Raw genomic sequence first — 26,414 nt, forward strand, 5'->3', positions numbered from 1 at the left:
AACTGAGAGAAGAGTATAGTGATAGGAGAAACTATGCTAAAGGGGATTTTAGTGTGTTAGACTTACAGCAACAGGTGACAGGTGTAAACCTCTCCAGGATAGAGGAAGGCATGGGAGCACCTTTTGGATGGATGTGGGTATGCAGTGACAAGGGGTACCTCACTTTACCTCCTGGATGGGGGGGATGTTGTTATTTGGGGAGAACAGAAATGTTTAAGAATTCTGGTCACCGACCTTTTCAATGAGACAGGTCAAATCAACTCTGGGGAACGGAAGCACGCCAAACGACAGACAACCAGGAAGCCTATGGTCATGTTCTACTCTCGGGTGAGATTTTTGGTATGTCAGTCATACCCTCCTGGGGTGTGGCTGTCCTGGGAAAGTGGGTAAACAATTTAACCTACTCTTTACAGGCCCATATGAATTTAACGATCCGAGGATTTAGCCAACTCTCATTAGATGTCCAAAATCTGAAAGCAGTCGTCGGCCGCCATGAGTTGGCTTTAGATGATCTTTTGGCGAAGGAAGGAGGACACTGTAACGTACTAGGTATTGTTGATCCTGACAATTGTGTTATGCTCCTCCCTGACTCCTCTGAGAATATGACTGCGATAATTAATAAGATTGCTGATCTTAGTAAAACACTCTCAAAATCTGAAAAATCTGTCTTTGACAAAATTGGTGACTGGTTTAATGCTAAATTTGGAAATGTAATGGGGAAAGTTATGTTAACTTTGTTTTCATTGTTTACTCCTATACTTGTAGGTTTGGTGATGTTGGCAGCTGTTTATATTTGTAAGAAAATCACTGTAACTGCTCTTGAACATGCTGGAGTGATGGTGTTGGTGGAAGCTGATACAAATCATGCTGAAGGTGAGACTGGTGCATTTATGGTTTCTCTTAATCCCATTGTCTATCCAACTCGTGAGGTTCTTCCCAGGACTCAGGAGGAATGGGAATATAGACAGACTCACCCCACCCCACCAGCATTCCAGGAACATCAGGAGTTGTTTCTCCCTTTAGCAGGCCATCCCTGGGATCAAATGGATGTGGGGGATTTGCCAAATCTGTTTGATTTCAGAGGAGAATATTATGATTGAAACTGTGAGACTAATTAGTCTCAAAGGGGGAATGGTGGGGGTCACCTTAGGGTCATGATAGGGGCTGCACCAAATGATTGATTTATTCATGCTTATGTTGTATTAATAGAAGGGGAAGGGCTATAAGAACCTCCCCCACTACATGTATAGGGTCCTGGACCACAGATTAGCAATATATGCATTATAAGGTTTAGTACAGTTTCACAGTTCTTTTCTAGTCTCTGCCTCTTATAAGAAACGGTCTGAGCAGATGTGTGAGCCATTGCAGTCAAAACAGGGTGTCTGTGAGAAAGTGCCTCAAGGCTAAAAGATATACATAGACACAGACCCCTGCAGGGGAGTAAATAGATAAGAGACAAGTCAGACATACCACTGTAAGCCACACATGAATGGAAAATTACTGCTGAGCTCTTAGAAAACTCTCGACTATTGTTTTCTCCTGCAGGTTTTTAGAACTGTATATGCATGGGCTTGGTCTCATGAGTAGAAGGTGTTGACGTAGGCAGTTACATCACTAGGGGTCAACTGCAACTATATTAAAGCAACTTTAACCTTGTTTATTTTGCGGAACTTACTCTGAAACATACGTGATGTGCTTCCGTTGTCAACTTCTGTCTGCAATTGCATTAATAAAGGTTTGATTGATTTACTTAAAGAAGATATTGTCTGACTGCTGATTTCACCAATAAGCCAATGATTGACAAGGAACCTACCCCGACACTCTCCCTGAGAATACTTTGTTAGTTACTTTTGATGTTTAGTCATTAAACACGAATGTTCCACACGAGGGCAGTATTGAAACATGGAACATATTCTTCTGCAACATGTCCCTAATGAACTACCTTCCAGTGCATGCATTATAACATTGGCTGAAATAAAACTCACACACAACTATTTCATGTTTCTAAATGTATTTATTTTCAGACGAAGAGTACTGCTATGGGATCCCCTATGGCTCCTAACTATGCTAATTTGTATGTGGGTTACATGGAGAAACAGTCAATCCTCTCAACAACAAAAAATATTGTCTATCATTATTATTTGGAAACAGTACATGATGATATTTTTGTTTTATGAAGGGGTAATGCAAAACATCTCCAGGCATTCTATTATTTTCTTAAATCTTGTTCTTAGCACCTGAGATTTACTATGCAATCTGACACACGTCAAATGTGTGCTGCAAACATTGTGCTTCTACCATGTTGTGTTTCTACCATGTTGTTATGTTGTGTTGCTACCATGCTGTGTTGTCACGTGTTGCTGCCTTGCTATGTTGTTATCTTAGGTCTCTCTTTATTTAGTGTTTTGTTGTCTCTCTTGTTGTGATGTGTGTTTTGTCCTATATTTATATTGTATTTATTTTAAAAAATGTATCCCAGGCCCTGTCCCCGCAGGAGGCCTTTTAGTAGGCCGTCATTGTAAATAAGAATTTGTTCTTAACTGACTTGCCTAGTTAAATAAAGGTTCATTAAAATAAACTCATTTAAAAAATCTGTTTCCTTGATCTTCTGATTTTGTGTGAGGATAATGTTCTAGATACTGATCTTTAAAGGAAACTTTCTGATCGTAACAGTTTGTTGAGGGCTGATGGCTGTCACCTGCTTCCCTTGAGAAACAGTTTGCCCTACAGGCAATTCTGTCGAATCAAAATAATTTAGACAGAAATATGGTTGAGACGCAAATACAATTCAAGGAAAAAATTGTCAGATTAATTCTGCCATTGAGAAAATCCAAAACAAATCGAGACATGAGCTCTTTCAAGGACAGTCTCGCAAAAATAAGCATTATTGCGTTCTTACTACCCGCTATTCAAAGTGCTATGAACAAATTATGGGAATCGTTCACAAACATTGGCACATTCTAAGATCCGATGACAGTATCGGTCATGTGTTTTCGGACCCTCCCTTGGTCGTATTCTCAGAGATCAACTGGTAAACAGAACCCAATCGAAGATGTTATCATGTGCTCCACTAAGACAGTTATTTACATTATAACATTTACATTTACGTCATTTAGCAGACGCTCTTATCCAGAGCGACTTACAGTAGTGAATGCATACATTTCATTTCATGCATTTTTCTTTTTGTACTGGCCTCCCGTGGGAATCGAACCCACAACCCTGGCATTGCACACACCATGCTGGCGTTGCAAACACCATGCTCTACCAACTGAGCACAGGGAAGGCATTATAACTTGTCCTTGTGGGTAAAACGAAGCATAAATTAAAAGTACGAATCTCTAAGCATCGTAGCGACATTAGTTGCAAAAACTCGACGTACACAAATATACATACACAAATCCTTTAGCACATCCAAAAGGTCGAAATAGTAGTTCTGCTGACAGGCAGACAGCACGGCAGACCCCGCTGTGGTTTGAGCATGCAGCTGCCTCATTTACATCACCTATCGATTAAAAAACAGCTCGTTTTTTGTTTGCCTTTATATAATTTTAAGTATCTTCATTTGATTAAATTACCTTTCACAGTTTCATGAAATGTAGGTACAGTATTATAAATAGGTTCTTACAATTTTATCACCAGAGAAAATGTATCTGCTGAGCAACTATTAATAGTGTCACAGTTTACAGTTTTGTAACGGTTCAAATACATGCAAATTATGGTCTGTGGTAAAACTAAACAGCAAAATATAACTGAAAAACTTTACAGCTAGATGAATCAATCATCATTTCAGTAAACCTGATCTTGTCTGCTTCACAAGTGGGTAGTTTTCAAGACTTACAGGCAATGGCCAAGAAAGTGAGGAGCACCAAGACCATTGTGCAGAGATATTTCATGATGATTTGCTCATATTGACTGTTCTTTAGAATAGTTGCAATGCGACAGATTCTCAGGTTTAGCCTATACTTTGCAATCAGTCCCAGTTAACTTAATAAGACTAGTAGTCATGAGTCAGAGCTTGTGCTTTTAATAAAACTGACCTGAAACATAGGGACCAGTGGACAGTACATGTTGGAATTGAATAGTATCATGTGTACTTACATTAGCCTATTCCTAGACCTGCCCTTCTTGCTCTTGTCTGAATAGTCTACTAGTGAAACAAAAAATTAGTTCCACTCGATGTAAGATTTATGTCTCCCCACTAAATGTAAAACACTCAAGGAACCTATCAGGGCTGCATGACAATAATCTAAATTGACTCCCTCATGCCATTCCTTTCATCTGCGCTGATTTAAAAATACTGGATAGGTGAAAGCAATGTGGTGTGGGCCTTTATCCTACCTGGCATATGCTTTTACCAAACCTATTTTTTCAGGTCGGTGTAGATGGCAGGAAATTGACAAAAAGGTAGACACCACCTCTACCCCCAATGCCCAGGCCTGGTTCAAGTACTTATGAAATCAATGTATAATTCTCTCCATATCCTGGATCTAACTGGACAGATGGGTGAAAGCAAGGGGTTCCATTAACTTTCACAAATCTACTATAGGCCTAACAGACTACCTTAGGGAAACGGGAATTTGTATTTTCAAAGTATTCAGAGGGGGCTCCATAGACATTTTCTCTCTGATGTTGTTCGAACACTGAAATTCTAGAGGGCAGTAATGTGACCCTCCTTTGCCTCATAACAGAAAGGCTTCGGGTTACAACCCCGTCCAGTTGTAGGCGATAACGCACCACTCAGCTAGTTGAACTGCCACTAAAGATAAAATAACGAATCCAATATGGCTGCGCCCATGGTGTGGATGTCAAGATGTAACAAAGACTACAAGTGATGATGAAAATTTAGTCGACTAGTGACTTAACGTATCAGCCCCCCATCTACGAGATCTCGACACTGGAGAACCTGAATCATGGAGCCAGGCATTATCAAACACAGGCAAAGGATGCAAAGTTTGTTGTGAAAGATGCGAGCTGCATGGTCTACTGTACTTTATGTCCTTCAGAATAGAAACGTGGAATTGTCTATCGAAAACATTGAAAAAGGAGTTTACACTCAATTATCATTAAAAAATGCACGCTTCAACAGCAGCAGCTGAAGTGATCCAGTTGGGTCGTATTTCCTATGCGCGTGCATTACAGGTACAGCAACTCTATGTTAGGAGACATCTGGATTCTAAAGACAAATTGCACAATGCTCTGCTACTGTGTGAACACCAGCCAGTCTACACCATTAGAATCAGACATTCACTATACCCATTCGAAGAGTAGCAAAGACTGAAACTCCTTGGTGCTGAATTCTTTCGTTGCAACCGTGGCAGGCTCATAACTATTCATGGCCTAGGGGAGTTGGTGTGCTACCCAATAATCAACTTGGGCTGCTTCAAGAAAAGTGTGAAATGGTATGTATTTGAGCTGGAGAGGACTGTCATCAACCTTTTCAGGAAGTATGTGGTAAAAGCATCCACCTCCCCAGACACTGGGGTCTGGGTTGGAAACAACAAGATATGTGCCATTGATAGGTTAACCCTTGATTTAAATAACCTTTTTTTCCTATGTTTACAACAACAGGGCTACAATGTGTCATGCTTGATATCACAGTCAAATGTTTCCTCTTTCAGGAATCCATTGTGGAAGATACATAACATCTCATGGATTGGCACTGAACTGCAACACAGATATGGGCTGGTTTGAAAACATTGTGCCATGTGGGATTGTTGGCAAAGGTGTCACCTCTCTCAGTCAAGAACTGGGATGAGAAGTCTATATTGAAGAGACCATCCCACGACTGCTGGAAACTTTCAATGATCAGTTTGACTGCTTCCTGGATAATATTCTAATAACAATTAAACAATGCACGGTAAATAAAACATGTATATTTTGACAATCATTATGTTGTTTTCTCTCCCTCTCCCGGGCATATCTGTCAGCTAAGAAACTACGTTTCCCACATTGCGCTATGAGGGCGTGAGCCCGCTGTTTTGGTGGTCCAAATGTAGCCCAGCGACTGAAGGCTACTAGTTGGTTGTCACTAGTTACCACAACCACAAAGTCAAAATTATGTCTAAACCCCGCCTATTTAAAAAAATATATATATTCTTAAAATTATTTAAAAATATACATAACCACACTGCTAACCTTATGCCAAACCCTAACCATAAATGAAGACAAAAAATATATTTATATATATATATATATATTTTTTTTTTAATGAATTCTTACGACATATCCAATTTTGACTTTGTGGCTGTGGTAACTAGTCCCAACCTCAGTCTACTGACTAGTTTAACATAATAAAGACAACTTGAGTGCCAAAATAGGACAAGCCTGGTAAGGATGGGTCAGTATGTTGCTACGCTTGATAACTAGTTAGCGTGCTGTTTTCAAGAGTGATCACGCCATCCAGATGTCCACTGCAGATGATAACATGGTACTACTACTAGTAGCTAGCTAGCTCGCTCGGTCGCTCAACAACACCACTCTGCGCGTCAAGCTAACGTTAGCTAGCTAGCGTCCTAACGGTTTGTTAGACAATACATTTATTTTCTTATCTTCTGTTAGCTAGCTATATCTGTTTGCTGAGTTTCAGTAGCCAAAGCAAACACTCTCACACAGACAACGTCAAGACCGATACGATAGTTAGGGACATTATGTCCTGCCTGGCCTATTGCTAGCTTGTGAGTTTGCTAGTTTTGTAAACTAACGTTAGCTACGTAGTTAACTAGCTTGATGTTTTGCTGCACAATATTCTACTATGGAGAACAACGGAGACCTGGACCTAAATTGCCATGCAACTGGGGACGTGCGACTTGATACGGCTATTTACCAATGGATAAAGTGGGATAAGGTCAGTGAGTCAACTGTCAGTGTCATCATCATAGTTAACGAGCACTTTTTTATTTACGAAGAAACTTACTGACTTGGGTTGTCACTTGCCTGGTATGTCAGGTGCAAATGCCTTGTCCTTCAGATCGGTGGTCTTCTGAAAGTGTGTGTGTGTGTGTCTTTAATAGTGGCAGGTAGCATAGCGGCTAAGAGCGTTGGGCCAGTATCTGTTTGGTTGCTGGTTCAAATCCCCATGCCGACTAGGTGAAAAATCTGCCTGTGCCTTTGAGCAAGGCACCTAACCCTAAGTCGCTCTGCATGAATGCTAAATGACTAAAATGTAAAACATGTTATGGAGGGCAAGACCTATCCTGGTGCCAGATATGTTTGTGCTAATAATCCACTCCTTGTCATTATGCCAAACAGTTAGGCATATGACAAGGTGTGGATTATTAGCACAAACAAGTCTAGTATCCAGGCAACAATTTTACCAATTTTTCTTATTACTAATCGCGAAGTACAGAGCCCGGCTCATGCAGCCTCTACTCCACTCCCAACACTTGCACTGGAGCCCTAGTTTAGAAAGGCCTAAAGCAATGGATATGGCTGACACCCACTCTCTAAATGTCAGACTTCATAACCTTACTTGGACTGTCAGATCCATTAAGGAACTGTAAGGGCCCAGATATATGTCTGTCTAGATTTTAAGAGGATATTCTGATATTCTGAGGATATTCAAACGCTGATTGAACAGACAAGATTAGGCTACTTTTAGCAACAGCCAAAATTATCATTTTTGTTCAGTTCCAGTGTAGCTCAACCATAATGCTGAAGCAGTGGGTATTGTGTATATTTGATTCAATCAGCAAGAAAGTCAGTCTTAAATTAAGTGGTGTGCAACTGTGTTGAGTAATGATGTCAGTAAGAGAGTATTTTTTTTTGGATGTTCTTTCCCATTCAGAATCCAAAGACCAGAGCTCAGATAGAGGCCCTTTTGCTGGATGGGCAAGTGGAGGAGCTGAGGCGTAGGCTCTGCTCCAGGATGACGTTTGGGACGGCAGGGCTGAGGGCAGCCATGGGTGCAGGCTTTGCCCTCATTAATGATCTGACCATCATCCAGTCCACACAGGTTAATAATAGTTTCCTTCAATGAGCAAACTATTCTGGCACAGGTTATGTTAAAGGTATAGACTCACTCAGCTATATGACATCATCGTGTACAGCGGAACAACTTCCTGTTTACAGATCTCAACAACAACAAAGTTGGCTCAGTTCTAAGGTGGCAGTAAATCATCAACCTTGGGTTTATACCTTGTCAGACTATACATACACTCCAGCACAGTACTATGCACCTTTTCAATTTGTTTATTAACTGCCAATAACCTCATCGAAATAGAAGACTACGAAGTAGAAATGTACTTTTAAAATGGAGATAGCCCACAATGTCGCTTTGTATCATTGAGGGGATTCAATTCATCTTGGGTAGATGTGTTTTGCACTGGGTGAAAGTTGATTGTATTCCTTTTGGTACCGGGCTACCTACTGGGCATGAGCAGGGTGCCCCGTTCAAAGCCCACGGCGAAGTTGGCCTGCCTTCCCAATGAAAACTAGTTTGAAAATTCAAATATATATTTTATGGAAAAGATGTGTTGTATGTTTCTGGACGATGCACCATGCTGCCTTGTTGACAACATGACCGAGCGGCGCAGATTGTTGTTTGATTTGAGAAGGGCGCTCCTCCCTCACCGCTTTTGCCTGTTCAAGTCACGGGCCATGGACCGGTGCTCCGCGGCTCAGCATAATCCAATCCGGCCCTTGCAAAAATAGGTGTTCTCTCTTTTCCATCTTTATGGAAACAGCCAATAGTGGCAGCCTTGACAGATTTGAAGGTTGTTGTTGCAGTTCTCTGTAAGCAGGTAGGCAACCCGCTGTGTATGATGTCATATTGAGGATTTTACCTTTTAATTTAGTACAATGCTGTCCAGTGAGTCGGCATAATATATCAATCACAGGTTATTGTAAAACTACTATATCAATGTTTTAAAATAAGTGTCAGGAGTAACAGTGGTTTCTATATATTGGTATCAGCAATTTTAAGGTCAACCATTAATGAGATCAATGACTTTAGAATTGCAATATGGTGGTGGAGTCTCTACCTCTCAGTAGTTTTAGATATATAGTTAAGGTTTATTTTGAATTGTACACATTTGGGGCAAAAAGCTGAATTGTAACATGGATAGGCCTATGTAATTAAATCAAATTTAAAAAATGAATATAGTATACAATATTACATTTAAGCAGTGTCAAAGGCATTGGGCGGTGGTAGTATATACACTGAGTATACAAAACATTAAAAACACTTGCTCTTTCCACGACAGACTGACCAGGTGAATGCTATGATCCCTTATTGATGTCACTTGTTAAATCCACTTCAGTCAGTGTCGATAAGGGGAGGAGACAGGTTAAATAAGGATTTTTAAGCCGTAAGGCATAGATTTTGTATGTATGTATGCCATTCAGAGGGTGAATAGGCAATTACAAATTGAGGCTGTTCTGAGGGCGAAAGGGGGTGCAACTCAATATTAATGTTTGGTATAATCAGTATATACGGTATATACATTGAGTGTAAAAAAAACATTAAGGACACCTTCCTAATATTCATTTGCACCCCCTTTTGCCCTCAGAACAGCCTCAATTCATTGAGACATGGACTATACAAGGTGCCGAAAGCGTTCCACAGGGATGCTGGCCCATGTTGCTTCCCACAGTTGTCAAGTTGGCTGGATGTCCTTTGGGTGTTGGATCATTATTGATATGGGAAACTTTTGAGCGTGAAAAACTCAGCAGCGTTGCTGTTTTGGACACAAACAGGTTTACCTGGCACCTACTACCATACCCCGTTCAAAGGCACTTAAATATTTTGTCTTGCCCATTCACCCTCTGAGAATGGCACACCCTACACAATCCATGTCTCAAGGTTTAAAAATCCTTCTTTAACCTGTCTCCTCCCCTACATCTACACTGATTTTGAAGTGGATTTAACAGGTGAAATCAATAATGGATCATAGCTTTCACCTGGTCAGTCTGTCATGGAAAGAGCAGGTGTTCCTAATGTTTTTTCACACCCAGTGTGTACAGTTGAAGTCGGAAGTTTACATACACCTTATCCAAATACATTTAAACTCAGTTTTTCACAATCCCTGACATTTAATCCTAGTAAAAATTCCCTGTCTTGGGTCAGTTAGAATCACCACTTTATTTTAAAAGAATGTGAAATGTCAGAATAATAGTAGAGAAAATGATTTATTTCAGCTTTTATTTCTTTCATCACATTCTCAGTGGGTCAGAAGTTTACATACACTCCAATTAGTATTTGGAAGCATTGCCTTTAAATTGTTTAACTTGGGTCAAACGTTTTGGGTAGCCTTCCACAAGCTTCCCACAATAAGTTGGGTGAATTTTGGCCCATTCCTCCTGACAGAGCTGGTGTAACTGTGTCAGGTCCTTGCTCACACACGCTTTTTCAGTTCTGCCCACAACATTTTCTATAGGATTGAGGTCAGGGCTTTGTGATGGCCACTCCAATACCTTGACTTTGTTGTCCTTAATTTTGCCATAACTTTGGAAGTATGCTTGGGGTAATTGTCAATTTGGAAGACCCATTTGCGACCAAGCTTCCTGACTGATGTCTTGAGATGTTGCTTCAATGAATCCACAGAATTTTCTGTCCTCATGATGCCATCTATTTTGTGAAGTGCACAAGTCCCTCCTGCAGCAAAGCACCCCCACAACATGATGCTGCCACCCCCGTGCTTCACGGTTGAGATGGTGTTCTTCGGCTTGTAGGCCTCCCCCTTTTCCCTCCAAACATAATGATGGTCATTATGGCAAAACAGTTCTCTTTTTGTTTCATCAGACCAGAGGACATTTTTCCAAAAAGTATGATCTTTGTCCCCATGTGCAGTTGCAAAACGTAGTCTGGCTTTTTTCTGGCGGTTTTGGATCAGTGGCTTCTTCCTTGCAGAGTGGCCTTTCAGGTTCTGTTGATATAGGACTCGTTTTACTGTGGACATAGATACTTTTCTACCTGTTTCCTCCAGCATCTTCACAGGGTCCTTTGCTGTTCTGGGATTGATTTCCACTTTTTGCACCAAAGTACGTTCATCTCTAGGAGACAGAACACGTCTTCTTCCTGAGAGGTATGACGGCTGCGTGGTCCCATGGTGTTTATACTTGCGCGCTATTGTTTGTACAGATGAACGTGGTACCTTCAGGCGTTTGGAAATTGCTCCCAAGGCTGAACCAGACTTGTGGAGGTCTACAATTTCTTTCCGGAGGTCTTGGCTGATTTCTTTTGATTTTCCCAGGATGTCAAGCGTAGATGCACTGAGTTTAAAGGTAGGCCTTGAAATACATCCACAGGTACACCACCAATTGACTCAAATGATGTCAATTAGCCTATCAGAAGCTTCTAAAGCCATGACATTTTCTGGAATTTCCCAAGCTGTTTAAAGGCACAGTCAACTTAGTGTATGTAAACTTCTGACCCACTGGAATTGTGATACAGTTAATTAATCTGTCTTTAAACAAATGTTGGAAAAATGACTTGTGTCATGCACAAAGTAGATGTCCTAACCGACTTGCCAAAACTATAGTTTGGTAACAAGAAATTTGTGGACTCCAACCTAAGTGTATGTAAACTTCTGACTTCAACAGTATGTACAGTGTTTCCTCTAGGACTTTTTTCAGCAGCAGTAGTGTTGCAAGGTATACCGAAACGTTGGTACTTTTTCATTACTAGAAGATGAAAAACGGTTCAGTCCTAGAATTTTTGTTACTTTCGGTAGTTCTGTTAAATCTGTCTCACTGATCAGCGCAACCAAAGTCTTCTATACCGTTACTCATTGCTAGCCTGAACTGGGAGTCTGGGCTGCATAATTTTAGCATCCCACTCATGCTGCACAGAAGTTAACACACTTGAATAATGCGACACGGCATGTATAAATGTTAAAACTGTTAATTACCGTTCGCGAAACAATGTCCATACAGGCTAGAACACTTTACAATGCAAGAAGATACCAGTAGCTTCCAGCTTTGTAGGCTAACTTTCCTTGTTAGCTTACAGCTGAAGCTAACATCAATTCAAAACCCTAGTACTTTGTTTGTGATTATGTGACATAATGCAAAATATGTTTTCCAAGCTGTTTGCCACTAAAAACATTTCATTCACTTATTCAGTCTCCATCAGCCAAAGATGATCTATTTCCCTGAGCAAACTGACTGACTGACTGTGTGTGTGTTTTGTGAATAGGGCTCCCAACTGGTTGCACCCATCTTGCCTCGTGAATGATGTCATTACTTGTTCAAGAGACAGCACGCACTTTTATGCAAATGTTGTTGATCAGTACAGCAAAATAAGGCCCAAATGGAAGGGACATAGATTGTTTGTTATCTGTAGCCCCATGAAATCAGCCAAAACAAGCTCAATAACTCAGTGCATGCACACACTCCTATTGAATACGCATTCACCAGTATTGTTAATAGGCCTAGGCTAAATCTTGAATTACCCAGTTTATCAATAGAGATTACCAATAATTTATTTGAATGGTAAAAAACAAAGTCATATTGATTGTATCATTGTATAATTGATTCATTAATGCATAAATGGCTGTCTCTGAAAAATGTCCGTAACATTTTTTTGAATAACATGATATTGAACTCAAAAGATGCCCAATGGTTGAGCAGTAGTGAGGTATCTGTCTGGATCAAGCGCCATTCTGTGACTTTGGCTAATATACATTTCTTTTTTTTTGCTGGGGTATCATTTTGATATTGAGTATCGTGATGTTATCAAGTATAGTGATACCAAACCTGGTATCGAAGTCAAAATTCTGGTATCGTAACAAACTGACTGTGTCTCATGGAGCACAGCACACACAGTCTAACAACTCACCTACCTACCAAAGTTTCCCTTACCTCCTTTTCAAAGTGAAAGTTCATAGAAAATAACCATTTTAAAGAGCTATAGACATGGCCTCATCGTTGCATTCTTTTCCCACTCCTCCTCACTGCAGGGTATGTACAAATACCTGGCCAGGTCTTTCCCCGACTTCAGTAGCCGTGGTATAGTGGTTGGATACGACACGCGAGCGCAGGAGGCCAGTGGTTGCAACAGTGAACGGTACTATACTATACCTCCTCCTTTCTCCTCTGCAGATCATACCACCACTTGCAAACATGTATAACTGGCTACATATTAGATAAAAACTGGCTGTAAATATCTAATAAATAACTCCTAATGTAATGATGATTGTGGCTTTGGGTTGCTCTGTCGACAGTGCAGTGTGTGATAAAGTGTATTGAGGTTACATTCCTGCCTGAAGTGGTGTGATGGCAAAATAGTTGTGAATACAGATGGGCTTAGTGAGAACATTTATTGCATACTTGGCCTACTGTTAACTGCACAAAATTCTAGAGCCAAAATAATAACAGGAAATAGATTTTTTTTAGGATGTTGTGTGTAGGCTATTTCCCAGTTAACACGCGGGGAACCACAAACTAGAGTTTTAGAATATTAGAGAGTTTGGAGCTAAAGCAAAAAGAAATATGAATTTCTGTGATCTGAAAATGACAATGGACTATTAGTATTATTCTTCTAAAGAAATATTATGATCTTTTTTTTTATTCCACAGACTTGCCCGGTTGACTGCAGCTGTGATGCTTTGTAAAGATATTCCTGTGTTTCTTTTCTCCACATATGTCCCAACTCCCTTTGTGGTAAGATAGAATATATTGATTTGAACTATTTCATTAAAATTAAAGCCTGGTCACTTTATCCCTCCTTGGACATAAATCACTTGTTTCTTGGTTGCTTACCAATTTGTTTCCTATATACTGGTGATGTCATATACGAAGGGCCAGGTGATTTACCTGGCCATGTGACCTGACCAGACCAGGAAGGAGTCTATGCCTTAGTTATAATGGTTTTTAATGGCCAGATTGTGTCGTCAGGAAAAACCTCTGGACGTACTTATATGGCTATACAGCTGGTAAAGTCAGTCTCAGCGCTTTCAGATTAGGCTAAGAATTACATTAATTTAGTTCCCAAGGCCTTACTGTTTTGTGATCTCTCCTAGCCATATGCTGTAAAGAGGCTGGGCGCTGCAGCGGGTGTGATGGTCACTGCCTCTCACAACCCTAAAGAGGACAATGGATACAAGGTATCAGACTTCTGCTTTTCATCTTACCAGGGTCACTTGAGTCAAGGCATGAAGCGTACAGCATCTAGAATCCTTGTTGAACTAAAAGCTTTTAACACTGCATTTTGTAGGGGACTGTATGCTATTTATCATACAAGAAAAATAAAATATGCCTTTATTCCTGGTGTTGTATTACTAGCTAATGATATCCTAAGGCAGCGTTTACAAACTCTGTCTTTGGGGCCCCACCTGGGTGCACGTTTAGTTTTTTTCCATAGCACTACACAGTTTATTCAAATAATCAAAGCTTGATGATGAGTTGATTATTTGAATCAGCTGTGTAGTGGTAGGGCAAAAAACTAAAAGTGCACCCAGGGGGGTCCCCAGGACCGAATTTGGGAAACCCTGTCCTAAGGGGAGGTTGAATTAGGTATGCCATACAATGTTAAGATATTAAGCTGCGCATTAGCATTTGGTACAGTGTCTTGCTTTCCTTTGAAGGTTTACTGGCACAATGGAGCCCAGATCTCTTCTCCTAACGACAAGGAGATCCTGAAGTGCATTGAAGAGAGCTCAGAGCCATGGAGCGAGTCCTGGAACGAGAGTTTGGCAGACAACAGTCCACTGAGGAGCGATCCGCTGAGGGAGATATCCAAAAAGTATATGGAGGACCTCAGCTCTGTTTGTTTCCACAGGTAATTCACAGTGCTAGGAGTCTGTACTTTAGAAAGTGATCACAAGTAGTAAATGCTGATTTATTCACAGTGGCGTGTCCTGCCTTTAACAGTTGGATATTAATTCAGAAAATTATGATTTATGATGTAATTGGGAGTCGTCAAACACATTTATTATGAAGCAGGGAGCCGGCAAACACCCTCACACTGGCTGTGAACGTGTTGTAATTATCATAGATGTTTCTTTTAATTAACCCCGATGACCTTTTCTTATTCAATTTGTTGAATTGTTTGAATTCTGAGTCAGAAAACTTTCATTTTCTCAGTGTCCACAATTAATTTAGCAGCAAACACAATTCATATTTGTTGAATAAAAAACACACTTGTACATGTTTTTACTTGCTTGTTTCTCAGAGAACTCAACACCAAGTCCCCGTTGAAGTTTGTGCACTCGTCCTTTCACGGAGTAGGGCATGACTACGTCCAGCAGGCTTTCCGGGCGTTTGGGTTCCCCCCTCCTATCCCTGTGCCAGAACAGAAAGATCCTGATCCCAACTTCTCCACTGTCAGCTGTCCAAATCCAGAGGAAGGAGAGTCTGTTTTGGTGAGGAAATGTTCAATTCACCTAACTTTTCAGTGCTATCAGTGTAACAGAGTTGCTACACTAGATGCACAATTCTCACTGTGTGTGAATTGTAGTCAATGCAGCCTACTACTCTGGCCATGCGAGCAGCACGTGAAGGAAGTGTTAATGCGGCAGCCTCGTTCGTGTCTCTGTAGCATAAAATTGGTGTGCATCTCACTCCCGTGAATATAAAGTGGCTTGTGCATCCTCCATGATTGTTTTTTTGATATTTTGGTGTTGTAGGAGCTCTCCCTTCGCCTTGCTGAGAGAGAGAATGCCACGATTGTCATGGCAACTGATCCAGATGCAGATCGGTTGGCTGTTGCAGAGCAATCTGACAGGTAAAATACCTGATACAAATGTAGCCTACTCTCTTAAAATATAATTATATTACTGATTACTGGACCACAAGCTATTACTGATATGCACAGATCTAATGTCATTTTGTTCAAAGGCCAAGAGCTTTTCCTGACCATGTGATCTGCTAGGGAAAACTCTGGGCCCTGGTTGTTAGCTACAACATGTTTTTCCTGCTGAGATGACAACTCTTGACCTTAGCTTTGTCGTCATGTTCTGTCTAGGTGCGGATGGAAAGTTTTCACAGGTAATGAGCTTGCAGCTCTGTTGGGCTGGTGGATGCTGTTCAATTGGAAGGAGACTCACTCAGACCCGGCTGATAGGGAGAGGATGTACATGCTGGCCACCACCGTCTCCTCCAAGATCCTCAAGGCCTTTGCACGAATAGAGGGCTTCCATTTTGAAGTACGTACGTTTTCCACCTCCAGGTGAATGAAGCATGGTTGGAGGTCGAGCAATATACACCCTTAGCTTTCAGACTTAATCTGGTTGCGTTGCCTGCAGTCACAATAGTAGCATGAGAGCCCTCTGCCAGGTGCTCAAAAACCTCACCTCTGAAACCAAACGGTAGCAGAGAGAAAGAGGCAAAGCGAGAGGGATAACTGGACTCAAAATCTGTCTCCAGCAGGTGACGTTTTCGGGGTATTTTTTCGCTCACCAAGCGAGGAGTTTTTGTATGGAGGTCAGTGTAATGGCTTACGTGCTATGTGAGGCTTATTTAATCAAAGAAAGTTTTGTAATGCTTACGTTGTTACGAGTATACTGATATAATTAAGGACATGTGACATCCCGTCAACTTTGATAAAAAAAACACCTATCGGAGTTTTGCCTGTTGTTCACACGCGTATCTGCCCTCTTGTTGGCTTGAATGGTCCCACCTGATCTTGCCTCCTGACTGCATTTTTGAAGACATTTATTTTCATTCAGTGTCTGGTCAATATAATGTAGAATCTGTGACAGAAGCAAACACGTGGAAATGGGGTGGGACCTACCTGAATTTGTCCAATAAACATTTGTTTAAATTTTTCTACATTGTGCCCTAAGAATGCACCCCTGTTCACTCTGTTTCAGGAAACATTGCCTGGTTTCAAATGGATCGGAAAGAAAATACACGAGTTGGCAAAAACGGGGAATGAAGTGATCTTCGCCTTTGAGGAGTCTATAGGTTACCAAATCTCTTTCAGTTCTTACAACATTTGCTTTGTCGTTTATGGTGAAAGCAGTTTGAAACTTTGAATATAAAGTCATGGTGGTGGTATCCACTATTGCAAACAATTAATGATCAATCCTGAACATAATATAAGACTTTATCAAATGATTTTGAGTTGATCAACCTATTTGCCTATTTTTTTTTTTACATGTCAAGATATCTTTAATGCATATTATTGAAAACAGTTCAATTTAATTGAGAATATGATGTGTAAATGTTTCAATTTGCAGTTGTACCAAATGGGTTGATCTGTTTACCCAAGGTACAGACAGGCTGCTAAGGAGGGAGAGTTGCAGTGACCATTGGACTAGTATTTGATAAATATGCCCTGAAATGTCTTTTTGTTTTGTCTGGTGTGTTTCAGGATTCCTGTGCGGCAGCATGGTCCCAGATAAGGATGGAGTGAGTGCAGCTGTGGTTGTGGCTGAGATGGCCTCTTATCTCTACAACAAGAACCTGACCCTTAATCAGCAGCTAGAGAACATCTTTGAAATGTAGGTGTCATTCCAGTTTCCTCCTATACCCCATGTTCTGGTTTACTGAGTTTATTTGGTGTCACTACATTAAGTGGCCTAAAATCGCTGTATCTACATGGTAGTTCGTTCACTGGAATAACTAGGTAGTAGGTACACATTGTTACAACTGTGATACTATAACCGACTACCTGACTATGTAACTTAGTGTTACATGGTATACCAAAACTCTGGGTACTTTTTTTGATACAAGAACATGAAAAATGGTTCAGTAGTAGAATTTTTGTTACCTTCAGTACTTCTATCAAATGTGTCTCACAATGTATACTGACTGAGCGGATCATGTCTGTCTAGTAATTTGTCCAAATCTTCTCAATGGGGCAGTAGTAGGATAAGATACTTGATCTTGCACATGCAATGCTGAGTAAGCTGACCCAGCGCAAGCCATTTTTGAGAAGCTAGGAGCGCAAGATAAAATGGAGATATATATTACACACACAGTGGCAAGAAAAAGTATGTGAACCCTTTGGAATTACCTGGATTTCTGCATAAATTAGTCATAATTTGATCTGATCTTCATCTTAGTCACAACAGACAAACACAGTGTGCTTAAACTAATAACATGCAAATTGTTGTATTTTTCATGTCTATATTGAATACATCATTTAAACATTCACAGTTTAGGTTGGAAAGAAGTATGTGAACCCCTAGGCTAATGACTTCTCCAAAAGCCAATTGGAGTCAGGAGTCCGCTAACCTGTAGTCCAATCAATGAGATGAGATTGGAGATGTTGGTTAGAGCTGCCCTGCCCTGTAAAAAAACACTCACAAAATTTGAGTTTGCTATTCACAAGAAGCATTGCCTGATGTGTCTCATGACTCAAACAAAAGAGATCTCAGAAGACCTACGATAACGAGTTGTTGACTTGCATAAAGCTGGAAAAGGTTACAAAAGTGTCTCTAAAAGCGTTGATGTTCATCAGTCAAAGGTAAGATAAGTTGTCTATAAATGGAGAAAGTTCAGCACTGTCTACCTAGGAGGGGCCGTCCTGCAAAGATGACTACAAAATGCTCAATGAGGTTAAGAAGAATCCTAGAGTGTCAGCTAAAGACTTACAGAAATCTCTGGAACATGCTAACATCTCTGTTGACGAGTGTACGATACGTAAAACACTAAACATGGGGGGACACCACGGAAGAAGCCACTGCTGTCCAAAAAAACATTGCTGCACGTCTGAAGTTTGCAAAAGAGCACCTGGATGTTCCACAGCACTTCTGACAAAATATTCTGTGGACAGAAGTTGAGTTGTTTGGAAGGAACACACAACACAATGTGTGGATAAAAAAAGGCACAGCACACCAACATCAAAACCTCATCCCAACTGTAAAGTATGGTGGAGGGAGCATCATGGTTTGGGGCTGCCTCAGGGCCTGGACAGCTTGCTATCATCGACGGAAAAAATGAATTCCCAAGTTTATCAAGACATTTTGCAGGAGAATGTTAGGCTAGTGTTAGGCTAATGTTAGGCCAATTGAAGCTCAACAGACGTTGGGTGATGCAACAGGACAACGACCCAAAACACAGAAGTAAATCAACAACAGAATGGCTTCAACAGAAGAAAATACGCCTTCTGGAGTGGCTCAGTCAGAGTCCTGACCTCTACCCGATTGAGATGCTGTGGCATGACCTCGAGCGGTTCACAACAGACATCCTAAGAATATTGCTGAACTGAAACAGTTTTGTAAAGATGAATGGTCCAAAATTCCTCCGGACCATTGTGCAGGTCTGATCCGCAACTACAGAAGAAGTTTGGTTGAGGTTATTGCTGCCAAAGGAGGGTCAACCAGTTATTAAATCCAAGGGTTCACATACTTTTCCCACCCTACACTGTGAATGTTTACACAGTGTGTTCAATAAAGACATGAAAACGTGTAATTGTTTGTGTGTTATTAGTTTAAGCAGACTCTGTCTATTGTTGTGACTTAGATGAAGATCCATTTTATGACCAATTTATGAAGAAATCCAGGTATTTCCAAAGGGTTCACATACTTTTTCTTACCTGTGTGTGTACAGTTGAAGTTGGGAGTTTACATACATCTTAACCAAATACATTTCAACTCAGTTTTTCACAATTCCTGACATTTAATCCAATTAAAAATTCCCTGTCTTAGGTCAGTTAGGATCACCACTGTATTTTAAGAATGTGAAATATCAGAATAATAGTATAGAGTGATTCATTTCAGCTTTTATTTATTTCATCACATTCACAGTGGGTCAGAAGTTTACTTACACTATATTAGTATTTGGAAGTGTTGCCTTTAAATTGTTTAACTTGGGTCAAAAGTTTCGGGTAGCCTTCCACAAGCTTCCCACAATAAGTTGGGTGAATTTTGTCCCATTCCTCCTGACAGAGCTGGTGTAACTGAGTCAGGTTTGTAGGCCTACTTGCTCGCACACACTTTTTCAGTTCTGCCCACAACATTTTCTATAGGATTGAGGTCAGGGCTTTGTGATGGCCTCTCCAATACCTTGACTTTGTTGTCCTTAAGCCATTTTGCCACAACTTTGGAAGTATGCTTGTGGTCCATTTGGAAGACCCATCTGCGACCAAGCTTTAACTTCCTGACTGATGTCTTGAGATGTTGCCTCAATATATCCACATCATTTTCCTTTCTCATGATGTCATCTATTTTGTGAAGTGCACCAGTCCCTCCTGCAGCAAAGCACCCCCACAACATGATGCTGCCACCCCCGTGCTTCACGTTTGGGATGGTGTTCTTTGGCTTGCAAGCCTCCCCCTTTTTCCTCCAAACATAACGATGGTCATTAGGGCCAAAGAGTTCTCTTTTTGTTTTATCAGACCAGAGGACATTTCTCCAAAAAGTATGATCTTTGTCCCCATGTGCAGTTGCAAACCGTAGTCTGGCTTTTTTATGGTGGTTTTGGAGCAGTGGCATCTTCCTTGCAGAGCGGCCTTTCAGGTTATGTCGATATAGGACTCGTTTTACTGTGGATATAGATACTTTTGTACCTGTTTCCTCCAGCATCTTCACAAGGTCTATTGCTGCTGTTCTGAGATTGATTTGCACTTTTTGCACCAAAGTACGTTCATCTCTAGGAGACTGAACGGGTCTCCTTCCTGAGCGGTATGATGGCTGTGTGGTCCCATGGTGTTTATACTTGCGTACTATTGTTTTTACAGATGAACGTGGTACCTTCAGGCTTTTGGAAATTGCTCCTAAGGATGAACCAGACTTGTGGAGGTCTAAATGTATTTTTCTGAGGTCTTGGCTGATTTCTTTTGATTTTCCCATGATGTCAAGCAAAGAGGCACTAAGTTTGAAGGTAGGCCTTGAAATATATCCACAGGTACACCTCCAATATACGCAAATGATGTCAATTAGCCTATTAGAAGCTTCTAAAGCCATGACATCATTTTCTGGAATTTTCCAAGCTGTTTAAAGGCACAGTTAACTTAGTGTATGTAAACTTCTGACCCACGGGAATTGTGATACAGTGAATTGTAAGTGAAATAATCTGTATGTAAACAATTGTTGAAAAAATGACTTGTGTCATGCACAAAGTAGATGTCCTAACCGACTTGCCAAAATTATAGTTTGTTGACAAGACATTTGTGGAGTGTTTGAAAAACGAGTTTTATGACTCCAACCTAAGTGTATGTAAACTTCCGACTGCAACTGTATATATGTGTGTGCGTATATATATATATATTAGGGCTTCTGCCAACAAAATGGGTAACAAACAGTAAAATCTGGCACCCCATAGTAGAATAGTTTACCTATTTACCTAGTCGGCTTGTTGTTGTGCATTCTAATGCGAGAAATTCCAAGTTGCGAGTGCAACAGGCAGAGATCCATGCATTCTAATAAGCAGTCAATGCACAACATTTCTCAATGCAATCGCTGGAAAACACTTCCATCGCTACCTCATTTCTCAACTCCTAAAAATGTATGCAAACTGCACTGTTTTGAAAGAGTATATCAGCAGTTAGTGCTCTGCAATTCACACTGACTGCATAGGGTAAGACCGGGGCTAAATGTAACAAAGGGTCAATTGTAACTGGTAGGCCTACATTATATTCACTGTTTATGCAATTTTTTGGGAGACATTAAGGTCCTCATTACGTTGCTAACTAGTAACATTATCATGTTTGTTTAGAGTTTGGGATCTAGCTAATGATTAGCCCAATAGGGTATGGATATGGGAAACCCCATGCTTCAGCCTATTAATTATCAGTTGGGCTACAGATGATAATGCTTATTGCTAATAGCACACCTACCTGATTTTAATATGGATCATGTATAGGCTATAACCCAATATGTTATTGGGTTTATTTCTGGGGAAATGAGGACTGACCTTCTCACAGTCGTTCTCCCTGCTTTCATTTTTTTGCCGTGGTATCGTTTTGCTGTCTAGTATCATAATACTTAATCTGGTAAAATTCTGATATCGCGACAACACTAACTACCATAGAAATACATATACACTATATATACAAAAGTATGTGGACAACCCTTCAAAAAAGTGGATTTGGCTATTTTAGCCACACTCGTTACTGACGGGTGTATAAAATCGAGCATGCAGCTATGCAATCTCCATAGACAAACATTAGCTGTTGAATAGCCTTACTGAAGTGCTCAGTGACTTTCAACGTGGCACCGTCATAAGCTTGTCAACTTTCTGCCCTGCTAAAGCTGCCCCGGTCAACTGTAAGTGCTGTTATTGTAAAGTGGAAACGTATAGGAGCAAGAACGTTTAAGCCGCGAAGTGGTAGGGCACACAAGCTCACAGAACGGGACCACTGAGTGCTGAAGAGCGCAGCACATAAAAATGTTCTGTCCTCTGTTGCAACACTCACTACCGAGTTCCAAAGGGCTTCTCGAAGCAACATCAGTCACAATAACTGTTTGTCGGGAGCATCATGAAATGGGTTTCCATGGCCGAGCAGCCGCACACAAGCCTAAGATCACCATGCGCAATGCCAAGCGTCGGCTGGAGTGGTGTTAAGCTTGCCGCCATTGGACTCCAGAGCAGTGGAAACTTGTTCTCTGGAGTGATGAATCACGCTTCACCATCTGGCAGTACGATGGACAAATCTATGTTTGGCGGATGCCAGGAGAATGCTGCCTGCCCAAATGCATAGTGCCTGTAAAGTTTGGTGGAGGAGGAATAATGGTCTGGGGCTGTTTTTCATAGTTCGGGCTAGGGAAATCTTAACACGTAAGCATACGATGACATTCCAGATGATTCTGTGCTTCCAACTTTGTGGCAACAGTTTGGGCAAGGCCCTTTCCTGTTTCAGCATGACAATGCCCCCGTGCACAAAGCGAGGTCAATACAGAAATTGTTTGTCGAGATCGCTGTGTAAGAACTTGACTAGCCTGCACAGAGCCCTGACCTCAACCCCATCAAACACCTTTGGGATGAATTGGAAGCTGACTGCAAGCCAGGCAAAATCGGCCATAAATTCTGATAAATGAAGGTTTGTGGTGTTTTTGCACCATAAAGTTGGGCCGTTTATTTCAGCTTCACTTTATTGATCTACCATAAATATCCATTGTCTCTCTCTTCTCCAGTCAAATGCTAATATCCTTTACTGTTGTTGTCCTTCAGTTACGGTTATCACATTTCCACAACGTCATATGTCATCTGCCACGACCCCCCTACTGTCAAGAGAATATTCACACGTCTTCGAAACTTTGAGGGAGAGAACACTTACCCCAGATCCTCGGGTGGACACAGCATTGTGGACGTGAGAGATGTGACTACAGGATATGATAGTAGTCAACCTGACAAGCTTTGCGTAAGTGTAATGTTGTGGTTTATTTTATTTTTTATTTCATACATTAGTGTGCTTCAAATTGAATGGTTCATAATGAGAGGTATAGGTAAAAACTCCTCATCCTCTCTCAGGTGCTACCTATGACAAAGAGCAGCGAAATGATCACCTTCACTCTGCAGAATGGGATCGTGGCCACACTAAGGACCAGTGGCACAGAGCCAAAGATTAAGTTCTACACAGAATTCTGTGCACGGCCCGGAAAAAGGTTTGTGTTGAGTGTAACGGCGCCCCCTTCTACTAGCAATGACACACTCTGGAGGACCAGCTAGAGCTAGCTACAGTGTTACGGAATAGTTCCAAAAGCACCAGTATAGTCTCAGTGTTTTAGTGGCAGAGATGGTAGGAAAAAGTGTGTTGGACCTGGTTTAAGCTATAGTGTAAGACGAATGGCTGCACATTTGGGGCAATTAAGGTAAATCCAAGCCATAGACGAGCTAGCATCGTAAAAATGTTTTGCATTTTAAAATTGTTTTTATTTTGGCTTTCAGTGACATCTCAAGTCTTGAGGAGGAGCTTAAGAAAGTAACAGATACTCTCGTCGAGGAGTTTCTGGAGCCTGATAAAAACAACTTGATTCGCCGATCAATCTAGTTGGTCTTTTCATCTTGGTCTATACAGATGCATCAGACGTATTGTTGTACTATCCTGCTTGTGTTCTATTAATGTTTTTCCTAACTGTGAAACCAAAATGTAATTCAGACTATTGCTTGTCTGGGTTTTTTCATTTGGTGTGCAAGGTGGGTTACGTGGATTAATATGCAGGAGTAGAATTTGTAAACCAGAATCTCATATCTGTTTTTGTCATATGAGGATTTTCCATGTATCTAAAATAAGTAGCCTAAGGTATACACCAGGACAGTCTGTGCCGTTCCATGAGACAAAATCGCAATGAGGTGAGATGACATGCAGCCCCCAGACAAGGTTTACTCATGAAAATGCCTCTTCTCCATTGTAGTGCACATACCCATACCACTAGTACTTTTGTTCCTAGTAGGCTGTGCTAATAGGCACACCTAATAGATGTGTATGTGGTATATGAACAGTACCTCACACTTGTCGCATGCTGCTTCTAATCTATGTACAGTTGATAAACTGTACCTAAAGGCTAAGTATTGTAAGGTATGACATTGCACATGTACGTAACGCAAATGGCACTCCTGCCTCCCCATCTGTTACGTTGCATCAGTGAGCGTTACAGCTTCAATCATTTCATAGTCTTAACACCTGTACTCTGTAAGTACCCATATCAAAATGGTAATCCAGAAAGGAAGAAATACACTACATGGCCAAAGGTATGTGGACACCCCTTAAAATTAGTGGATTCGGCTATTTCTGCCACACCCGTTGCTGACAGGTGTATAAAAGCACACAGCCATGCAATCTCCATAGACAAATATTGGCAGTAGAATGGCCCATACTGAAGAGCGTCGGATGGAGTGGTGTAAATCTCGTCGCCATTGGACTCTGGAGCAGTGGAAACGTGTTCTCTGGGGTGATGAATCACACTTCACCATCTGGCAGTCTGACGAACAAATCTGGGTTTGGCGGCTGCCAGGAGAAAGCTACCTGCCCAAGTTTGATGGTGGAGGAATAATGGTCGGGGGCTGTTTTTCATGGTTCGGGCTAGGCCCCTTAGTTCCAGTGCATTATTAGCCCTATATTCACCTGAATGCCAAAGTCTGTTTCTATTTGTTTCTTTCTAGCTAAACAAGTCACCAGTTTTGCACATTTTGTCATTTTCAGTTTTGACATGTATTTTTTTCCTCATTTAGGAGACTTTGTAGTCACAGCAATATGTTTTAACTACTGTGTTATTTTTTTAAAAGAATTCACATATAACAAATTTACATATTAGACCAACAATTGTAACCCTTAAATTTTAGAAATGTAGTGCCGTGGAATTCCAAATTGTAATTCCAATTTTGAAAATGACCATGTGTTTTGTTTCAGGTAAAAAAATGATATGAAATGTTTTACTGTGTCTGTAAAATTGTGTGCAGTTGACTTCCTTGAATTTCAAAATATTAGCTTGTATGTATTGTTAGCCTAAAAAGGATGAAAGTTGTATTACGTAAAGGAAAACTCCACCCCAAAACTATCTTTTGGTATTTGTTTAATTTGTCCATTGTTGATGTTGCATGTCATCAATCAAATTGGAGTAATGAAACAAACACCAAACTAATTCAAATAAAATCTAATTTTATTTGTCACATGCACCGAATGCTTAAATGTTCCTTTAAGCAAATGTTTGTAAAACAATTGTTGTGCGATATTTATTTCATTTTATTATGTAACTGTTTGTTTACTCTGTTCTCCAGACACACCTAAACTTAAATTATTTAATTTGAGTACATTATATATATTTTTATGCAACACATTTGCCAATGCCTGTAATATCAATAATTCAATACCATAACCTGTACGAATGAATATTGTACATATTTAAGATATCGTATGGCAATCCCAAAGTAAAGACATTCTATTGAATTGTCAGAATATGAATATAGAGCATATATTTTCAATTGTATCTAGGAGGATAAGAAAAAATGGTTGAAATTTTTGATGAGATGAAATGTTAGGTCAATGTTCAAGACTTCTGTTAAGTATTTGTTTCTTGTTTATGAAACTATATCAGGATACCAATCCAAATGTGTACATTGACACATTTCCTTGTTACATGCGTATGCTTGTTATTGCACCAATAAACTCTGGTTTGCCTAAAAAGGGGTTGTGATCCATTTATTTTGAGGAACTCTAAAGAACCTTCCTGCTAACACTACAAAGGGCCATGATTTACTGCTGAATTTGTCACCTCTCAATCTTAAAACAATACTTTCCCCAGCACTATAACCACAAGATGTATTGACATATGCATAATGAATTGTATTTCTAAAGCTTTAATTTACAGATTTGTTTTTATATAATCACTAATTGTAATTCGCTCTGGATAAGAAGAGCTTAATGACTAAAATGTAAATGTCTGTACAAAGGTAAAACACAACCCTATATTCAGGCTTATCAAAATGAAAAAGTTCTGTGACCTTATTTGTGATTGACGCTATTAAAAAGAGGATCCCATCAGCTTTCAAGAAGGCTAGGCCTACTATATTAATTTCTCAACTCTCCTAATATTAAGCACATTGCTTATCTTTACAACAGGAGTATAGCCTACCTGGCTGGCATGACAATT

General features: G+C 40.4%; 1 protein-coding gene and 1 long non-coding RNA gene across 2 annotated transcripts; both read left to right on the plus strand.

Annotated features, from left to right (window-relative positions):
* Nucleotides 1–4,609: 4,609 nt before the first annotated feature.
* On the plus strand, nt 4,610–5,887 carry LOC106612422 (uncharacterized). The gene is made up of 2 exons (XR_006771108.2): nt 4,610–5,399; nt 5,619–5,887. It is a non-coding gene; the product is annotated as an uncharacterized LOC106612422 (long non-coding RNA).
* A 345-nt stretch (nt 5,888–6,232) lies between these two features.
* LOC106612444 (phosphoglucomutase 2-like 1) lies at nt 6,233–25,948 on the plus strand. Its single transcript, XM_014213568.3, has 14 exons — nt 6,233–6,844; nt 7,784–7,951; nt 12,897–13,003; nt 13,515–13,599; nt 13,959–14,042; nt 14,523–14,716; nt 15,110–15,299; nt 15,564–15,661; nt 15,902–16,082; nt 16,749–16,842; nt 17,252–17,381; nt 22,996–23,185; nt 23,296–23,429; nt 23,713–25,948. Exons 1-14 carry the CDS (start codon nt 6,752–6,754, stop codon nt 23,813–23,815), a joined length of 1,851 nt encoding a protein of 616 aa, XP_014069043.1. The 5' UTR covers nt 6,233–6,751; the 3' UTR covers nt 23,816–25,948.
* Nucleotides 25,949–26,414: the final 466 nt, after the last annotated feature.

The sequence above is a fragment of the Salmo salar genome, chromosome 09, assembly GCF_965601325.2.
Source record: "Salmo salar chromosome 09, fSalSal1, whole genome shotgun sequence".
Classification (NCBI taxonomy): domain Eukaryota; kingdom Metazoa; phylum Chordata; class Actinopteri; order Salmoniformes; family Salmonidae; genus Salmo; species Salmo salar.